Raw genomic sequence first — 21,240 nt, forward strand, 5'->3', positions numbered from 1 at the left:
AGAGTGAGGTAGATAGAGAGTGAGGTAGTGAAAGAGTGAGTGAGTGAGGTATTTTCTGACGTAGTGAGATAGAAACAGTGAGTGATGTTGTGAGATAGAGAAAGAGTGAGGTAGTGAGATAAAGAGAGTGAATTAGTGAGTTAGAAAGAGAGAGTGAATTTGCGAGGTAGTGAGAGAGTGATGTAGTGAAGTTTTGAGAGTGTGTTGTGATATAGTGAGGTAGTGAGTGAGATAGAAATAGATAGTGATGTAGTGAAAGAGAGTGAGGCAGTGAGATTGAGAGAGTCAAGTTTTTAAGTAGTGTGTTAGAGTGAGAGATAGTTACTGTGGTAGTGATATTGTGTTGCTGTGAGAAAGAGTTGAGTAGTGAGTTAGAGAGTGAGGTAGAGAGTTAGTGAGAGAGAGTGTAGTATAGTGAGAGATAGTGAGGTAGTGAGAGAGAGAGTTAGGGAGAGAGAGTGACGTAGTGAGAGAGCCAACCCCACACACATACAGAACCACCCACACAGAGCCACACACATACAAAGTGTATCCCCAAGACATACATACAGAGCCACACCTACAGAGTCAGCCAGACACAGATAGAGAGCTATCCACACAAATATTCAGAGCTACAGACATCCACATACAGAGCCACTGACTTACACATACAGAGCTAGCTAGAGACATAGTCACTTAACACATATACCGAGCTAGCCACATAAAGATACTGAGCCATCTATACACACACAGAGGCACCTATGCACTTTTTGAGCTACACATACACTGAGCCACACACACGCACAGCTACACACACAGAACCACACAGACATACACAGACTTACACATACTGAGCCACACAGAGGCACTAACAGAGACACCCTCACAGAGCAACCCACACACACATTGAGCCTCCCCCACACACATTGAGCCTCCCCCACACACATTGAGCCTCCCCCACACACATTGAGCCTCCCCCACACACACACAGATCCAACCATACACAGAGCCACCCACACACACACACAGAGCCACCCACACACACACACACACACACAGAGAGCCACCCACACACAGAGAGCCACCCACCCACACACAGAGCCACCCACCCACACACAGAGCCACCCACACACACACACAGCCACACACACACACACACACTTCAATGAAAGACGGCTACGATTTCTAATACAGCATTATTTAAATAATTATTATCGGCTCCGTTACGGAGCTCTCAACACCAACTAAATTGTTGCTGCTAAAGATCAGGAATTTAGTTGCTGACTCACCTGGGCATCCTCCAAAATAAATTGACGCCGGGACCCCGAGGGTCTCACTTAACCCAGACAGGAGCGTAGGGGGGGGGGGGGGAGAGCCCAGGAAAAGGGCGAGGCCGAGAGTATGCAGCAGCGCTGGGGCGAGAGAGGGCGAGGGGACAAATCACCCAAGCGGCAGGCCGCAGATTCTCCCGGAGCAGGCCCATCCATCAGAGCTGCGCGTCACGTCACGGGGTAGCTTCGCCCACCATGAAGACCACCATCTTTAGCCCGAGGAGAGGGAGAGAGCGCCAGGGGGAGGAGAGCGAACAGCGCCAGCCGGCGAGAACAGGGGGAGGAGACCAGAGCAGCAGCCGGACACAGGAGCACTGAGGGAGCCATAGCTCAAAGTAGCTGAAATGCGAGACAGATTGCATTGCAAATGCTTGTTTATACAGTTGGAGATCTCCAGTTCTCTTGTGTTGGTGGGAGTATCTCATTCAGTCCTTTATTTCTTTCTGGCACTTCGAGCGCTGCAGAAGGAAAGCAAAACTACAATTCCCACAATGCATAGAAAACACACGGTGTGAGAGTACCACAGAGCTCTCTGTAACTGATTGATTCCTGCCCACTAAATCCAGTTAACTATACTAGTTGCACAGGGAGCCAGTGATAGCGCTGACCACCTTTGGAGCGGAAATCATTCTTAACAAGTACTCAGTGAGAATTACTTGGATGAAGCACAAAGTTAGGGTTTGCCCTGGTAGAAGGAACCTGCCTCCCAGTGTGCACCCATCTCCAGGTCAGGAGTGCACTGGGGCTCTTAGCGGAGGTTTTGCCACTGACGCTGTAATTTCTTTTATTGGTTTGGGTTTCGACCCGAAAGTTGCATTTACAGAGATGTGGAATACGTCGCTTTAGCCCTGGTCAGAGGCGCAAATGTCGCTGCAAAATTGTCCAGAACGTTTTGAAATTGGACCCTTGCAATGTACGTAATCTGACCCGCGGCTCCCAGCCTCCATATTGGTACAACTCACTCTGCACCGGCGCGCACAGGCTGCTCCTTTGAAAACCCCGGCGCTCACTCAATCTGGCGCTCATTCCTCTATCGGTCTCTTACAAATAACAAATGACACATTTTAAAATTGGTGAAAAAGAAAAATGGGTAGAGTATGGCAGAATCATGTTTGTTTCTTTATATTTGGTACAGTCGAGCTATCCGCAAGTAGATCCCAACCACAGTTTTGCTTCATTGGCACCAGCACCACCCTGGGAAAAGGAGGCTCAAACACTCATGATGAGCGAAAAATAAATGAAACTATCCGTCCTGTGAGATGGAACTGAAGTAAAAGAGACACCTCCAGGAATATGCATGTCTCAAAAGTCTTCAGGAAGGTGCTGGCCTCTAGGCCAGAGCTCACTGGCCTGCAGGAAATGTCTAGTGGTCAAAATACCTGTATGGTTATAGCTTCTCCACAGCATCAGAAAGCTGCACTTCAATTTCCCATGCAAGCACAGTGCTCGTAGATGCTGTGGCGCCGGTGCCAGTTCCCACATGTCATGTAGTCAGTCTCACTGAGCTCATGGGGTTGTTTGTTGAAAGTCTCTTGTACATATACTGGCGTCCCCGAGTCTGCCGGGCCACCGGTGTAAGGTCCTGGCTGGTGAAGGCAGAAGGGGCACTGCGGGCTGAAACATGATCCTCAAAAGATTCTAAATGGAGCAGGTGGACCCTCCGTTTGGGGGACAGGGTACCCTCAGTGACGTAACGGTAGACCTTTACGCCCCGGTGGCGTGGGGGGCCAAGCTCCAGGGGGTCCCCTCTGGCACTGTGCACGGGTGGTGCGGGCCCCTGGCCAGAGAGCTCCTGGCTGGGTCCAGAGCTGGGGGGCGAGTGGCTCCATGTACTTTTCAGAGGGGCCTCTCAAATTTCGTTATGCCACTGGGTACCCTACCACAATGCTACTTTTAAAATACTAAAATAGCAGCTGTTATCACTAGCTTGCTCTTTGGCAAGTCTGCCCTTGCTGCCCCAGGGGTCACGGGGTCATAATGGCAGCTCAGGATACGGAAAGTAGAGTTCAAGGAATGTGTCTGCCTTCTGTAGGGGGCACTGTTTGCCATTCACCCTCAGCAGCTTATACGAGGCTGGTGAGAGGCTCGGTGTAGTATAGCAGGTCGAATGAGTGATGTCATCTGGGGTCAAAGGGCACTTTCATTGTGAAAGGCCAATAAAATAGTGGATGGAGTTCTGGATGTCGAAGAGGTGGTACCGCTGGCCACTATGTTTTCTCCTCCAGCACATCTTGAGGATTGCCACAGGCTTTCAGGAGCTGGTTTTCTCTTCCATACTTCTCACCCGGGGAGCGCTTTTCCACATGCCAACATTTTAGGAGAGGCAAATGAGAAACTTTAAAAAAAACGTAATTGAGAAATGCATTTCCCTGCTTGATTTCTATTGAATGGGAGGAAATTTCAGACGGGAGGCATAAAAAATTACGCCACTTTCAGCTTCAGAAATCGGGCTTCTCCCGCCAGAATCGGGTCTGTTGGCATATTTGCTTTTCCCCTACACTGCACTGAGATGTTTGCAGCCCATGGTAATTGCAGTAATGGGGCCGGTTGTTATTATTTATTTATTTCCCGCCGGAAATCGGCGGCGGTGGACGCGCTCCCCACAGCAAGCGGCTCGCTCACATCAGCCTGGCAGGGAACAGAAGTCCCGAATGCACCCTGCGATGTTTACAGTCAGATGCACGCGCACATTACAGGATGCACACATTTCCTGAAACTGCACAGCCTTGGCTGAGCACAGTCAACGACCCGGAGAGGTTGCAAAACATGCGAGGGTGCTTTATGTTGTCCGGAGTGTCTGGTGATGCAGCTCCGGCGGTGCTGGCCGAGGCTACGCCGTGCTGGATAGGTGGGAAGGGGGGTGAGGGAACGCGCCGCAAAGGATACGCACCCGATACACTCACCGCACAAGATGTTGAAACCAGGCAGTGAGTCACGTTCTCCGCTGCTAGGAGCGGTCCGGTGGGCTCCTCTGGTCGTGGCGCAGGCAAAAGCCTACGTAGGCTGCGCCTCCTTTATCCAATCGGGGTCGGATTGCGATGTGCAGCTCCTTCCTCTGGACATCGCCATACTCCCCGTTGGGTCAGCCAAGAAGATCCTCACGGGCAGACGATAGAGAAAAAATGGCGGATGGAAGCTTCGAAACTTTTTCGGATTCAGGGGCGTGTTCCTGCTGTTCTAAAAGGGCGTGGCTAAAAAGTGGAAAGAACAGCAAGGAACACGCCCCCGAATCTGAAAAAGACGGAGCCTATTTGGAGGGACGGCTCTCTCCTCCAATGGCTGGCCTCCGTTTAGGAAGCCAGCCAATGGAGGAGAAGCTAAAAGAGAGGCGGGCTAAATAGCCACTCTAGAAAACATTAAATCTTCCGACTTCCGGTTCTGCCTTCGGCAGACCGGTAGTCCTCGACCTAAAAAGGGTGCTAGAGATGACCCTGCCAACTACAGACCGATCAGTCTGATTGATGTGATCCAGAAAGTGGTTGGCAGGGTCATCATCTTGCGGGTGGGTGCATGGATGGAAGAAGAGCAGGTTCTTTCTCATTTCCAGGCCAGATTTCGGAAAAAAGTGGGCACGATGGACCAGGTCTTCCGCTTTTTTGCGATCTATTGGAAGTCGGTGACAATCAATCATGGTAGCCTCTACCTGGCTTTCATTGATCTCAGGATGGCGTTCGACCTGGTCCCTCGGGCAAGGCTGTGGGACATCCTGGAGAAGTTGGGCTTCCCGGGTCCACTCTTGGACTTCATTGTGAAGCTCCACGAGGGGAATTATGCGAGGATCAGATGGGGTACCTAGGGACAACTGACGGAGAGGGTGCCCGTGAGGAGGGGAGTTCGCCAGGGATGTGTTATGGCGCCGACCCTGTTCTCTCTATTTGTGAATGGTGTGGTGGACCATCTGAGGGAGGAACCGGCAGACGCGCCTTCCCTGGCAGGGGAAAAAACCCCAACCCTACTCTTCGCTGACGATGCCATTCTGATCTCGAAATCCCCAGCATGCCTCCAAAAGCTTTTGCACCGCTTTAGCGAGTTTTGTAATGACAGGGGACTTACAATCAACACCTCTAAAACAAAGCTCAAGGCCCTTTCACCCTCCAAGAGATTTAAGAATAACCTCATGCTCAATGGTGAGTCCTTGGAGATGGTGGACTCCTCTGACTATCTGGGTGTTAGGGTGAATAGCCGGATGAGCTGGAATGACCATCTGGCCAAAATGCTATTAAATTTTAAAAGAGTTGCCGGGGTGGTCTTGCGAGAGCAGCGGGAGTCTACGAGTAAACCTGTGGCACCAACTCTCGCAATCTATGAGGGCCAAGTATTACCAACTGCCCTATATGGTTCCGAACTTTGGGGGTTCGAGAACATACCAAAGCTAATTACTTCAGAAAACAAGTTCTTGAGAGATCTGGTTGCCTTACCAGTTTCTACTCCATTAATCCCATTACGTTTAGATATGGGCAGGCGCCCCCTCAAAGAAATAGTGCGTCTTCGCCCTCTACTCTTTTGGGTTCGACTGAGAAGGACTGAGGAGCTCAAAAATTATGCAGCCGCTTTAGATGAACTCATTTTGCTTGACAGAGGTAATACGATTAAGTGGCTGACTAATTTGAGGCAGCTGGTTGAGCAATTGGGCTTGAGTGATTCCTGGAAGAGCCAATCCCCGCCTCCCAAATTAGTTATTAAGAAGCTGTATTGGGACTGGGTCCAGCAGGAGTCCTTTTGTAGAGGTGCAGGGGGTTCTCTTACCGAGCGATTCTTGGAGTTTAAATGGTCCAGGTTATTCGAACCGCTCTTTGATTATATTGAGAAACCCCTGGATAGGTCACTGTATTTAAAAGTCAGGTTTGGGATCCTCCCTGTAAACGATTTTACTTCTGGGTGGAACAACCAAAGTGGCTTATCTAAGTCTTGTCCATGCTGTGCAGCCCCTATAGAGACCGTGGCGCACCTCTTCTTTGCCTGCCCAGGCTATAGGGTGGCCAGGAGGATATGGTTAAAACCTCTATGTAAGGGGTTGGGCCTTAGATGCCACGTAATGGCCCTGCGGGTCCTTTGTACCGACACGTCTTCCCCCTCGATGGTGTGTGGCGTAGCCAAATTCATTGGGAGTGTTTGGAAGACACGTATGAGGAGATTTAAGCCCTTACTTACTTCATAGGCTAGAGGGCAGCCAGGAAGGAAGTACTTAGGGTTTTGTTAGTTGTTACAGGTATATATAAAATTGGATAGTATGTATTTTATGATGTCTAATGTATAATAAGCCTGATGAGTTTTAACTGCATTTCATGGTATTGTGATATTTATATATGTTATGATTTATTGTTTGTATACTTTTATGATGAAAATTTTTATCGAATAAAGTAATATTACACACACTATGTTTAATATTACTCACTACCTCCTGGTTGCTCTTCCTGTTCCTGTTTTCTTCAGATGTGTCTTTCTCCAGATTTGATTGGGCATTAATCTCCCATGTTCTCCACATGTGCAAGAGTGAATCTCGTTTTCCGTTTGTCGAATGGCACTCATCGAGGGGGAGAGAGAGAGAGACTTCACCTTTTCCAGCTGATGCTGTGCATTATTTTTCTTCCTCTTTCTCCAGATGCTATTAGATTTATCTCCTGCTCTTTATTCAGATGTGATTGAGCGTTCCTTCCACTATTTGTCCAGATATGACTTGTTGGGTGTTCCTTCTACTCTTTCTACTTACGTGATTGGGTGTCTTTCTTTCTCTTTCTCAAAATATGATTGAATATTTCTGCCTTTCTCCTGGTGCCGAGTGTCATTTGCCTCAGGCTTCCACAGTTATAAATGCTTGTCCCCTTCCGTTTCACCCATGCTCTTTTTCTTTCTTCTCCAGATTTGATACCCACCAGTCCAGTAAGCCCATTCTTCCGCATAATACGGTTTGATGTTTCAGCGCTTGAGAAAAACGCCAGCAACCTGGTGAAGGCTGAACTCCGAATCTTCAGAGTGCCGAACCCCAAGTCTAGGGTCACGGAGCAGAGAGTGGAGCTTTACCAGGTAATACATTCTCTAGAGATTCTGGGGCTGATTATGATGACGGTCAGATGAGTGTCCGTCCGCCATCGTTGTGGGAACGGGACTGGCCGACAGGTAGTCGTCTGTCCCGCCCGCAAAATTACAATCTGACCACCGTGGAAGCGGTTGAAACATGCATCTTAGCATTGAAGCTTGTGCTGCGCCCTGGAAAATGGCCGCAGCACAAGCCCCAGAGCCAAAAGTCATGTTTGTTAACATCCCTGCACCCTGTGGCAGGTACCATGCGGTGCCTGCCACACGATGCTGGGATGTATATGGGCCATAGCAGAGGGCAAGGAAGGACAGGGGCCCATGATAGCCTTTGTGCCAGTCTTTTCACGTTGGAAGAATCAATGTGAAATGACTGGCAGAAAGGTGCATGGTAATTCTCGCTGGGTGTCTGAGAAGGCACTGTCTCCATTGTGGGCAATGCGATCCGACGGGCTCCTTGAGCCTGTCGAAAGCTGTCGGTCGGTCCCTGGGCAATGCGGTCCCAGCGGTTGTAGATGTCGGTGAGACTGACACCGACAGCACATCGGTGTAGGTCCCACCTACATAGTAATTGGCCCCTCTGTCTACTCAATTCCCACATTCTTTCCACATATACAGGGCCACTGAAAATATTTATGGCGGAGTACGAATTACCAATCCAGCAAGGTTGTATAAACTGCAACCTGTGCTGCATGTAATGTGAATAAGTAAAAAACGATATGCATTCAGGTGACACCATGCAAATATTATTCAACAATTTTTTTGTTGTGGCTTGTGAAACATAGGAACACAATTATTTGTATATTTTGCTTCACAAGCCTCTCTTCGTCTGTGAGTGAATTAGCAAGGTCCCCAGCAGCACAAAAACAACATATACACATTTCTTTCAACAAAATGAGCACCTCTTTTTATTTTGCCTTATTCAGCTACATTGTAAGACTTTGGAGTTTAGGGCTTGAGAACTAATTTAAAGCACATTCCCCAACCCCATTTCTCTTCTTGATTGCAGCCATCATGGTGTGAACTCCAATAACACATCCACTGGTACATCATATCACACAAGCAGCACTCCTACATCCGTCCCTACAGTCTACACAGGGGCATAGCTAGGTCAGTAAGATTGAGCAGGTTTTCCTAACAATCACGCTGGCATATAATGTTATAATGGATTATAGGACAAGCAGCAGGGCTCGAGTCGGGGTACCACGCGGGTGGACGGCGTCCCCCCACTTATTTTACTGGGTTGTTACCGGGTGGACGCCGTCCCCCCTGCCCAAAAGATGTAGCCGGTATCCGAGTCTGCACCTACGTGCGAATGAATGCCTTTCAAATGCACCCGAGGCTCAGAATAATCTCCCCTTCCACCTCGCGCCCTCCCCTTGCCAGCCTTTCTCAGAGCCAAGCCGAGGCGCCAAGGCTTCAAGGAGCTGCGCTATCAACACGCCGAGCATGTCACTTCTAGGGACCCCGACAGATGCCCGTACTGCCTACGGCCCGAGTCTGTAATAACCGTGTAATCCGAGGAATGCGTCCTGTGTATAGTGTGTTCTTGTGTTTTGAGTGACTGCCACTTATTGAAGTATTATACTTCTACTTGTATCTTGTATGTATTCACGCATTTCAGACGGAGACTAGCAAATTTCGTGACAATTCCTGTTGTGACGTCACTTCCGTTGACACAACCTAACTCGAGCGTCCCCCCACTTCTTTTTTAGGACTTGTGCCCTGACAAGCAGGGTGCACAAGAGGGGCCTAAGTGGAAGTGGAAAGGGAGAGGAATGCGGATTGGTAGGAGCACTAAGAGAGAAAACTCAATATTTTGTAAAATAACCAACATTATCGAGGACTTACAAGACGGGGAGATAGAGAGTATATTATGCGTTTTTGTCTGTGTGAATGTAAAAATTCCTGGTGAAATCTGACAGATAGCTCTCCATACCCGACTGAAAGCACCTGTACCTAACTATTTATCAGAACATACATATACTGGGGGGCGGGTGTAACACCCCAAACACCTCCCCTGAAGCTACGCCTCGGAGTCTACAGTCCGATACCGACTTAACCGGACCAATGCCAGTCAGCCTTCCTCCACACTATCCCTATTTTTAAAACTCCACGTCCTCATCATCCTCAATAATATTAGTAACCTGCCTAAGACCCTACAAGCAACAACAGGCTACAGAGCAGTGAAAGACATAGGCAATCCACTCCTTTTTTTTCATTCTTGGAGTTTTGTATAGAGTGGACCACGTCTTTATCAGCGTCTGAGCGCTTTCCATCGACATGTTCCAATATACAATTGTCAGCCACAACCAAATGCAGTTAATAATAACAACAATCAAAATGTAAAGTTCATGAAGGCAAAATTCACTATCACCCAAACACCAGCGTGAGGTACATGTATCCTGCTTTCACATATTAAGCAGGTGACTTTAACATGTGGCTTTTCAGAATGTTGCTGTCCCTGATGGGTGATGTCCTCGTGGTTGGAGGTGACGAGAATAGTACCAGAGCGAACTATTTGTTACGTTTAACCTTGCTGAATGTTTGGTAGAAGTGTTCCTCTGTGGTTTGGGGGAACAGTTTAGCAAGAACTCTTTCATCGATAAGGTGAAGGCCCTGTGAGACATTGTGGGAGGCTTTCAAAGCTTTTCTAAAAGACAGATATTGAGTCAACTGCCTTGACCCTTAAGGCAGAACCTGCCACAGGGGGCTTGCCAAAACTTCTACATCACTCAGTCAACACTTTTACACCAGCCCTAGTTGTAACACTCGTATTTCATCCCCCACAGCCTGTACTCCTATACTGTCAGCCTATTGGGTGACCAACCCACCTCCTACAGCTAGTACCCATACAGCAGCCTCATTTCCAGCACTATTACAACACCACCTGCAACATGCACCCTTACATCCTCCCCCAAAAGCTACTCCTATGCGCTCTACCTACTGAGAGACCAAACCACCACTCCTACGACACCCCACACATGAAGCGCTTCTACGCTATCCTCCTTTGATCCCCTTTTATAACACAACTGGCACACTCAGCCAGTTCTCCTACACTGCTCCCTCACACAGCTAGTACTGCTACCCCATGCTAAACAAGTTGTGTATTTTTCCAAAGCCGGTAATCCTCTACGATCCATCTTCAGGGTTGCCAAATTGTCCTTCTTGCATTGGTCATAGCCAGCGTTCCTACAACATTCCCATTTGCAGCACTGATACAACTTTCACAGTCAGCAAGCCTACATCCCTCACATTCAGCAGACAAGCCTTTATTGTTCTGCAGCCTGTGCCCCCATACAACCTCTCTACTGAACAATTACATCAGCACTGTCACCTCAACATCTTTCTCGCACAACCAGCAGTCCCACTCAACCCTCCTCTACTTACACCTCTCACAATCAGCACGCGTGCCTCATTTCTTGCAACCAGGACTCCTGTACATGGAAGGGTTCATAATCTTTCCTGCAGCTCCACCCCCACTTCCTAACTCCATGTTTCACCACCTTGTAACACAGGTATTACTATTGCTTCCTCCTACACAGATTCTGAGAGCAAAGGATGCGTATTCCCCCTCGCAGCGCTACATCGACAGCAGGAATCTGCAGCCCAACAATAAAGCTGGTTGGCTAGTCATCGATGTGACGGAAACAGTGGGCGAGTGGCTGTCCCGCAGAGGTAGGCTGGAGTAATGTTTCTCTTTAGTCACATTTGATGCACTGTATGTGAGGGAGAATGACTGGCAATGTTCCTGAAGTGTGCTTAAAAAGAACAAAAATAACAGTGGTGTCACAGTACTGCAATGCAGCACCCAACTGTACAACACTGGAACTTAACACCCAGCAGCCACAGCAGAAGCAAAAGAGCTACAATATAACCTAATATAGAAGAGCCACATTGGAATCAAAAACATTCAAATGCCCAACACTCGGCCCCAGCACCCAACTTAACCTCATTGGAACCAACAGCCTCACTGAATTGACCTCATAATTACACCACACTATTAAGCAACATCAAGCATCGAACTAGCACACGACTGTACCCACTGGAACCCAACATCCACTGCCATACTACATAGATACCGCTCTAGCACACAGATGCACCACAATGGAACAAAATCCCAACTGCACCACGCTGTAAGGCAGCACACACAAAAACCCTAAGTGCACAACACTGAAACCTGACACTCACCTACTCCACATCAGAACGTAACAATCAAGTGCATTTGGCTTGAAGCCATCATCCAACAGCACCACACTTGAGCCTAACACACAAGAGGCGCACTCCTCAGACACTTAATATGTCCTGCAGACGTTGGAAGGCAGGGAGTTGCTGGGTCTTTAAATGAAGCTGTCCATCAACGTGTGCCCCATGAGAGCGAGTTCTGCATTGAGGTATCCCCTACAAAATACAGCGCTACCGGCCAATGGCAAAGATGCAAATGCTATCTTCGATTCTATTCCATGCTTGATCTCCAACATGAGTTCTCATGCATAAGACTCTGGACCAGCTGATACTTGGTCTTCTTGGCCATCTTTCACTTGGGCCCTGAAAGGGCTTTTGAAATATCTGTGGGGGAAGGAGAGCAGGCAAGCGAGATCTCCAGTAACTGAAATCATAGCTAGGAGTGTGGGGTCTTTAGAAAAAGCATGGATCTGACAAAAATCTGAGAATATGTCCCACTGTTAGTTCAAGTCTTTAGCTCGCTAAAATTGTTAGTTATCTGGAGGTCTTACACTTGGGCATGCCTCCAGGCCCAGAGCTGTGGTGCTCCGTTCTTTCAAGTTCTCCAAATTATACCATATTGTAAATTCCTACCCAACGATGGAGAGTTTGCAGGGCACTGTTTGAAATAGTATAAATACTGATGTCATCATAAATCATTTTTGCAAAATCATCAAGAGGCTCATCAATGAATGACTCGTTCACCTTACTGATGACTGCACACACTGTATTGGTGTAAACAGTAAACAAATATCTTGTAATTATCTATCAGTCAGACTATTTCCATTGATCCCCCTTCATGTGATCAATACATGGTGCTTCCCAGTAACACAATATTTCCTGAAAGGGCTCTGATAAAATTTCCATATGTAGAAATCTGTATCACGCTCACCCTTGTACACTGGCCTTGTGCCAGATGGTGTTGCTGTCTTCAGATAGTTGTAGAGAATTTGTACTAACCTGTTTTAGTGAGTAAAACATTGTGGTGATGAGGTCATTCTAGAAATCCTCTGCCTTATTGTGCATGATTGTTTAAAAGGTCTTGAGTGGTAGGGCCATTGTCACCATTTCCAGCACAGTTCTGTGCACTGTTGACATTGCCTAAGTCAACCAACCTTGGGCTTTTCCTCGTGTATTTGGGTACCTGTCCTGTTAGGAAAAGAAAACCAGAATGGCATTTCCTTTATTGTTACAGCCTCTCTGTTCTTCCAGTCTCCCAGGGCCGATGCTACATGTATGGCCATTGTAGGCAGCTGCCTTACAGCGCCTCTACAAGAGGGCACCAAATTGCAATAAATGTTATGAGTAATGGTTTCATTGCAGGAGGCAAAGGTCACATCCAAATGGAAAAATATAATTTGGCCTGGGGCTCCAAAAATCCTTGTACTTGAGTTTCAGTCACCTACAGATTGTGAACGCTGCATATGAAGCGATTCGTGTGTGAAGCAATTCCTGCAGTGGTTTCATGTGTAACCTGATTTGGTAGTTTTTGCCCACATAGAAGTCTTTACTTTTCACAGTGAAGCCAAGCAATGAAAGAGTTCTGCCATCTTGCAGGGTGCCTCTGTGTCATTTTCTATCAGAATTCCTCTTTACCAGGAAATATTCCCAACTAGGGTAAGTAAACATGTACTTTTTCTCTCCGGATTTGAATCCACACTGTGGAGAAGGTGTTTATGAAACCTCTCGGTGTTGACTTTACTCCCGAAAGCAACTCTATGCATTGCTAATATTTTTCTCCTGCCAAGAACCTGAGGTATTTTATGATTTTTGGGTACATCAGAATGTGAAGTGAATGTGCTTGTTTATCGAATTTCTTCAATAGTGGAATGAGCCTGTGAGGCGTCGCCGTTAAGTGCTGCATTCGGACAAACTGGTGGAGCGGGTTCAGCCCAAGACTAGGTCAGAGAGGTCCATCCTTCCTGTGCTCGAGAAAGTAGATTCTCCACACTCCTTGTTCTCTTTTCTTGCAGCCATAACTTCTTTGATGACCCCTTTTTGAAGACCACCTGTATGTAATGTCAGATGTTGTTGTTTGATCCTTTTTCTGGGTGGTGAATAGTGCAGTGTTGTGTCAAACCAGATGCACTGAGCATGAGATTGTCCATTTGGAATCTCGTGGTGGGAGATAATCTGTATCCGGTCCATTGGAATGTTCCTTGACTTTTCCTGAACACGATGTTCTAATTAGAAGGGAGAAAATGTGCGAGTTTTCCCACTGTTGGAGTGATACCCATCCCCACACTTCTAGGTGTCTCCTTTTGATGTAGTACCTCTGTTCGCTCCCAATGTACAGGGATGTGTTGCTCTTGAGAGGCCTGGTTAGGATGGTGGTACTTATGCTGGGCCTAGAGATTATATTTTGGTCAAAAGGTTTTCTATTGGATGTAGCGCCTCTACATTGCTCTGGGCATCTCATTAAAACCTCATAGGACATTGCGGCTGCATTTTCTTTGGTTTATTTTCTAAGGTTGCCTCCACCTATTTTCCTGACAGTGATGCTCCACTGTAAGACATATTTTGTGACTGAACCTAGGATCTAAGATATGCCGTTTATAGCCAGAAATAGCACAAGAACTCGATGTTCTGCTTCATCAATGCATGTTGTGATAGTTCATGAAGGTCATCACCATTAAAACTGTCCTCCCTGCCCTCTTGCAGGATTTATATATTGTTTGCTTAGGTGCCATTGAATGCACTCCACTTCAAACTACTACTATTATATCTTCCATGCAGCGGCAATTTGCCTGTTTTTGCTTCACTCTTCCACGCTAGCAATAACAGAATCAGCGTCTGAGCATGATTACGTATAAACTGGATCTAAGCTGCAAGCAGTGCTTAACTTTGCAGGGTGTTTGCTAGGGCTTAGCTCACAAATTCGTTTATAGCACCTTGACTTAACTGAGTGTTTGCTTCCATGATTGGACTGATAGTGCAGTGGCTAGAAAATGGTATATTTTGCATAAAGAACTGCTGCGTTGCTAATTGTGATTGACAAATATTTTGTTTCAAGAATGGCACTGATCCTTTTGCAAAGGGTTAGTAGTGCTGGGGCCACACATGGTCAGTCAGGGGCTGAGCCACAGCTCAAACCAGGGAGAGCCACGTACTAGCTTTTGATTGGTTGTTCTTGGCCAAGGTGTGCCAGGTCACCAATATATATCCTGCAGTGTGGTTCCAGCGTCCCTCCTACTGCACCATTGAGTGATGTGGGACCGACTGACTGGTCTTGGATTGACATCGCCACATTTAGATTTAGATTTAAAATCCTAGACATACCAAACAGGGGCTTTACATTTGACCATGAGAGGCAAGTAACCTATACTGACGTGTTTTTTCATTGAGCTCTGATAGTTGAGTCTGTTTTCTATTACAACTGTTGGACTATGAAAACCAGAATGTAGAGGCAGAATTGCAATGAACAAGCTACTCATATCCCACATGGAATACATCTTTTTATAAATTAGAACACCGATTATCTGAAAAAAATGGAAACATGTAATGTAAGTGGTTGTATTTCTAAAGTGCCGTTGAAGTCTATTTGGATAACAGTGGAGTACAGTACACTGTAATACGGCTAACATAGAAACCTTACCAGGAAAAGGGCCAGAACAATAGGGGCGGCCATGGTGGTTGCATAGGGCATTTGGAGAACCAGCATTTGGTGATCACTTTCATTATGTGGGTGTAATCCAGTGAAGTGATCAAATGTCACACAAAATGTGCCATATTTCGGCCATTTTGCATTATGTTAAACTTTACATGATTTTTGCTTGCATGAGATTGGTTTGAGCAGAAAATGTCTCACTAGGACATTTTCTGATTAAATCAACCTCCTATGGCACTGCCAGTAACTTTTCCATGCCAGGTAGGCTCTCACCTAGAAAAGTCACGCAAGATACCTTGTTATGCACCTTGCATAATTTCATGCATTATACCCCCACATTTTGTGAAATTAAATGAAAATAATGACACTAATAACGCACAAGCCTCATGGCTCCTCCTAAAAGCTCTTTATTTTTTACAAAGTAAATGCTGGGGAAAACTCTCAGTTTTTCTCAGTTCTATGGAGATATTCAAGTATCAGACTTTTCAAAAGTCTCTGCTACTCTCCCTTGTGTTAGCATGGGTGGATATTTACCAGAGCACTTGGGATAGTTTAAGGTTTTAGCCCTTTCCGTTCATCTCAAATCTGAATTTGCTTACCGCTCTTTGTATAACGTGTTTCTGTCCCGTAGATGGACAAAATAGGACATTTTATCTCTGGTGACTTCCACGAATAGTCTCATGAACACAGCCTTACACATTAAACTACAGTTGATTAAACCAGTTCTTAAAATTTGATTTGAACAGAACCTCCAGGGACATCTTAAGGATTTTGGGGGCCCCCGGCCAAACATTATTTGGGGCCCCCTGCTTGGTACAACTCTGAATTTATTATCCATGTTCAGCTCGTTTAAACCCTCAGCAGCTATGGTCTGATTATTGACAACCCTCTTTGTTGGTTCAAAAAACCTTTAAGAGGACCCCAGTCCTTCAGGGGCCCCCATTCAGTGCGAAACCTTTGAATATTCAGAGATATTGGAGACCTGGGAGCCCCTTTTCATATTGTGTGCGGGGCCCCATCATTTGTGTGTTATGCCAATGTCTGGGACTGTCCTGGAAGCTTAATGATGGGGCCCCAAGAAAGGTGGGGACCCTGGCCAGAACCCACTTTGCCCATGTCTTAAAACGTCTCTGAGAACCTCACTTGGAGGTGTGGAACTCTAACCCCTTTGACAAATACAGAACTCCGTGTGGAGAACATTTAATCTGAGTTTGAAACTCAGAATCGTAGAACAGACCAGTGAGTTATAGAGATCAACAGTTGCAACAGCTGCATCTCCCAAGGTCGATGGTAAGCTTTCTTATATTGTGCTCCCAACTGTTCCAGAGTGTGAATTCTATTAAAATGATTGTATCGGTGGAAAGGTTACTCTTAGTGCAATGTTGTGTAACTAGATTGCTGTTCTGGTGGTGTTTTCTCTGCTGCCTTACCCGGCATTGGACTTAGTAGACAGAATAGATCACAAGTTTGTAATTATTTTTAAATTGTGCATCATATTTTTGATTTTGTGTACACATAAAATTTGTAGGCACATGTTTCACCCTTCTGGCTCGTAGGCCTGGGCTTTTTCAAGGCCTATTAAGGATCAATTGTAAATAGTCCGTAGGTTTTAGTTCAATGTAAATATGGAGTAGCCGTAGTACAAAATGCCGTTGGGAAAGGTATTGGATTCGGTCTGTAGTTATGTCCAGAGACATTTGGGAAAGGAAGATCACAGAATTTGAGAATATGCATGCAATTTAGAAAACATGCCACTTAACTGAAACAAACACCGCATCTGTTACTAATAATTAAGATCAAGAAATCTTTTTAATGGAAAATCAAAATGTTTTCATTTATGAAGGATATTAGATCTGCTGAGTAATCGATGTTATCTGCCATACAGAACTGTAAACTCATCTTATGGATGTTGGAAGGGCAGATGTAAAGAGGCGATTGCCGCATCAAAAAAACAAATCTGTTGTAGGTGCAGAACTGGGCTTGGCTAAGACGGCTCCTTACTGTGACTGATTGAATCTGGCTTGATGCACACCCCTGTTCATCTAGGATCTGAGTGGCTGCAGGCCTCCAGTTAAGAAAGTATCCAGAGGAGCAGAAACATGACATAGATAAAATATAAAATAAATGCCATTTTCACTTTGTTCCATGCCCTGTAGATTAATTCCTTAATAACACGGTACATGGATAAATGGGAGAAGGAAAGGGGTAAACAACTCTTAAGTAGAAACCTGAAACATTACAGGGGTCAAGGCAGCAATTTAATCTGGATGCTCACAACGAAAGGGAAAACTGCATATAAGATTTTTCCACTGGTACTTGACAGTTGTCCGCCTCAGACCTATGCATCAGGTCTTCACTGCTTCAGGGATGGATCATTCATTGGCAGGTATAACGCTGCACATACACTGATCCTGTAGGGGAGAAGAAATACCTTGGGAAAAAATTCTGAATTGTATTGGGATCATTATTGTGCACTACGGCTCAGTCCAGTAGTAGTCCATCTGGGTGATATCAATGAAAATAATTAATAGACTAAACTATTTATTGGCCTGATTTACAAAGTCTCAAGTAGGATGTGTATGTCATTTGCACACTGACTGGTTTGTGAATGGGTGAGCAATATTTGCTAGACAACCTATGTACTTAAATGTCATATTGGGAATTGTACATTTGCAGGCGGGTTGCAAAATGATCTGCTCTATGAACATTAATTAGGCAGCTTTTGCAATGGCTGTGAATGGCTGCAAATGCAGGCATGGTGGCCTGCAAAGGACAGCATACCACCGTCCTTGCAAATGTTTTACCAAATGTGATTTTTTTTTTTAAAGCATCCCGTATTCATTAAAGAGACAGGTGTTGAAAAAAAAATATTCTCCATTGGGGAACATATCGGGGGTGTGGACCACTGCCTGCTCCCCTCTCTTTTGCCCAAAACGATTCCCAAAGGGCAAGCTGTCTCATAGGTACTGCTTCCCTTTTGTGAATCAGATCACACCTCCTTTGAGGTGTTGATCTCTGATCAATGTTTGCGACCACTATTGAGGTTGGAAAGCATTGCTACATTCCATTCCACTTCCCAATTGCAAGGGTGCAATCCCTTTCGTGCCCCCTCTTATTTTCAAATCGCAATGGGTTGTAAAACTCATTTTATGAGCTAGAAAAATTTTCTGACCCATAAAAGGGGGTTTGTACCTACAAAATACTCTTTTGCCATCACATAGGCTTTTCTGCGATTTTCAGGATTTCCTTTATACATTAAGCCGTTAGTGAGCAAACTGAGTTCACATCTTTTTGCTGCACCATTCATGATTGATGATTCCCTGTGAGAAGTTGGCCTGGTATATGATGTTCACTAGTTAAAGTGACCACCTTGTACCATGCCAAGCAACCCTTATGGTGTGGTTGTAAGTCAACCTTTTCGGATCAGCTGCCCTAGTGGTAGCGTAGGCTAAGCAGTCTTTCAGGCTAAACTCGTTTAGGCATGTGAAGCAAGCTGTTTTACCATATGTAACCCCCTTTTATACCAATGAAAGGACACCACACAGATATATATTCAAAATATATATGTATTTATTACTCAAAGTATCCCCTAGACTCTTTATGAGCACAGGAGCACTAATCGTTAAACAAGAAAGTATTACAATATACAGAAGTTGCACTTTATATGGATAGGCCCTGGTGGCCGCTCAAACCATATACTAAAATAGTGGTATAAGTACCACGAACAGGAGAGGGAAAAGGCCTAGGGCCTCTAGAATCGCTGGGCCTACAAGGAGCTAACTTCAGTTAGTGACCAGGAGGTCCACGGGTCGCGTGTGCAGTGAGGAAAGTTACACGCGGGCTCCCATAGGTTTTCAATGGGTGCGTAAAAGTGCAAATCTTACTGCTAGAAGGGTCTTCTGGATGGACTACGAACTTAGGACTTAAAACCTAGACATTAGAGATGTTTCTCTACACTTGTGCACCGGAGTGCCAGCTTTACCTCACCCACAGGAAGCGGGTGCAAAGGTCTCGAAGTGCGTCGGGTTTCGTCTATCTGTTCAATGGAGCCTGGTGACAAAGATGCTGCAGGCGGTCGGTCCAGAAGAGATGCGGTGGATCCAAGGGTGGATCGGAAGTGTAGAAGACCTGAAAGCAGAGGGGACAGTGTTCACAGTCACTAGCCAGTGACCGGCGTGGCACCAGGTAGGTACCAGGCGATGTCGGGTGCAAACAGGTGAAGAGGTGTAGCTTGTCTCTGCAGCCACGTGGTCCCTGAAGGTCGACGACATCCAGGAGTCGGTTCACGAGCTGTCCCACGCAGGCTCTCGCTGTCGGTGGTGTCGGCGACTCAAGAGAAGCAAACAAGCCTTGGCAAAAGCAGGAGTCGCAGGAATCGAAGAAAGCTGTTAGCTCTGACCAGCAAGGTCAGAGGGGCTGCTCCTTTGGAGGGAAGCAGGGGCCAGTCTGGAGCAACCAGACCAGCATCGTAGTTTTCAAATAGGTTCGCCAAAATGGCCACTAGCCAACGGGCCAGAGACCGGGCAGGCGCGTCGAGTCACAAAGTGCAGAGGGGCCCCACGCAGATCGTGGAGATGCTGGAGGGCTCACCTTTGGTGCAGATGCTGCTCGGATGTTGGGCTTCTCAGGACCCAAAGCACAACTCGGAGGGAGCCTCTGTTGTCGCGCTTGCAGCTTGTCGAGTGTCTTCCAAGATGGCTGGCTCCACGTGTCTCGGTGCCTCCACGGGTTCCTTCTTTGCAGGGACTGTGGATCGGGCTGTGAGAGGTCTGGAGGTCCAGTTCTTGTCGTTCTCTGGGCTCGGGCTCCGGCGGGAGGCGGCGGCAAAGCAGACGTCGATTCGCTGGTTGGTGCTTGCGTTAGCAAGATGGTCACTCCCTGACCATAGGGGAGATTTCCTTCAGTCTTCTGTGCAGCAGAACGTCGAAGTTCCCGTCTTCTTCTTAGTGTTAAGTTGATTCCAGGATGTCTGAAATCTTAGGACACAGCTCCTACCTTTAAGCGGATTCTAGGGGCCGGACTACCTGCTAGGTCCCTCCCTAAGGGTGGGACCAGGAAGGGGGGTGGGTACACCCCCAATCCTTTGTCCAGCTCGCCCCAGGTCCGGGGCTGGGGTGCCCCAGGACCGGTTTGAACTGGCATATGCACCGAGGCTCCTTGTGAACCTCAGGCATGTCTGATTCTATTCAAGCCCTACCTGACCAATACACAAAATCCTGTCTGGGGTGGTGCTCGCACCTCCCCTGGCAGGAAACCCTTTGTCCACGTCTCCCAAGCTGGAAAGACTCCCAGCAGCAGGAGGGCAGACTTGTATCTGTGGTGGCAGCATCCATTTTGTGGAGCTGAGGCTATGCCGGATTTTACCCGGGTTTCAGGTTCTGTACATGTCATGTCCCTCTAGAAGGGTGGAATGCTAACCCCGTCGCCAGAATTGGCGAGGGGTTAGTATTCCAATTCGTATGACACCTTACTCGACATGTTTTGATAAAGCCAAACCAAAGATAGCATTTAACCGCGAGGTTCATAATGCACTTAAGAGTATATGGTATGGCGATATCTGGAAACGGTAGAAGGAAGTTGTTCTGACCACTGCAGACAGGCTCAGCTCATGCCAGAGCACCATCTCACATGGAACCAAGCACTCTGCCTTCAGGATTGTTAAGGCCTGCCATAGGAGTGACTTATAGGTTAACATGTGTCCCATTTAAGGTTAGGTATAGGTATACTACACCTAAGTAAGAGGTGGTTACACCAACTTACCCCATCTGAGTGATCAGCCAGTTGTGTCAAATTGCTAGGCCAGGCCAGGGGTGGCACAATACATGCTTCAGCCCCTGGTAGGCCTTGGATACACCAATGCCCTGGGTACCTAGTGTACACTGGTACAGGGGCTCACAGGGTGATCCAATTCCAATGGGTTATGCACATAGTGTCAATTTAGCAGAGAGAACAGCAGGCTGGGGGTCTGATTAGGAGGCCCTCAGCCTCAATATGTCAAAAAACAGTGAAGCAAAAATTTGGGGTGACCATAGGATAGCAGACTCTACTCTCCTACATTCCCCATAA

The 21,240-nt window shown here is 46.7% G+C and overlaps 1 protein-coding gene across 1 annotated transcript in view; it reads left to right on the forward strand.

The window, feature by feature from the left end:
- LOC146798682 (transforming growth factor beta-2 proprotein-like) overlaps nucleotides 1-21,240 on the forward strand; it is a 111,721-nt gene that overhangs the window by 35,967 nt on the left and 54,514 nt on the right. The window contains exons 2-3 of the mRNA XM_085625981.1: nucleotides 7,171-7,334; nucleotides 10,889-11,021. Of these exons, the coding sequence (XP_085482107.1) occupies nucleotides 7,171-7,334; nucleotides 10,889-11,021 (297 nt within the window). The remainder of the gene's footprint in view (nucleotides 1-7,170; nucleotides 7,335-10,888; nucleotides 11,022-21,240) is intronic.

This window comes from Triturus cristatus, chromosome 9, assembly GCF_964204655.1.
Source record: "Triturus cristatus chromosome 9, aTriCri1.1, whole genome shotgun sequence".
NCBI classification, from domain to species: Eukaryota; Metazoa; Chordata; class Amphibia; order Caudata; family Salamandridae; genus Triturus; species Triturus cristatus.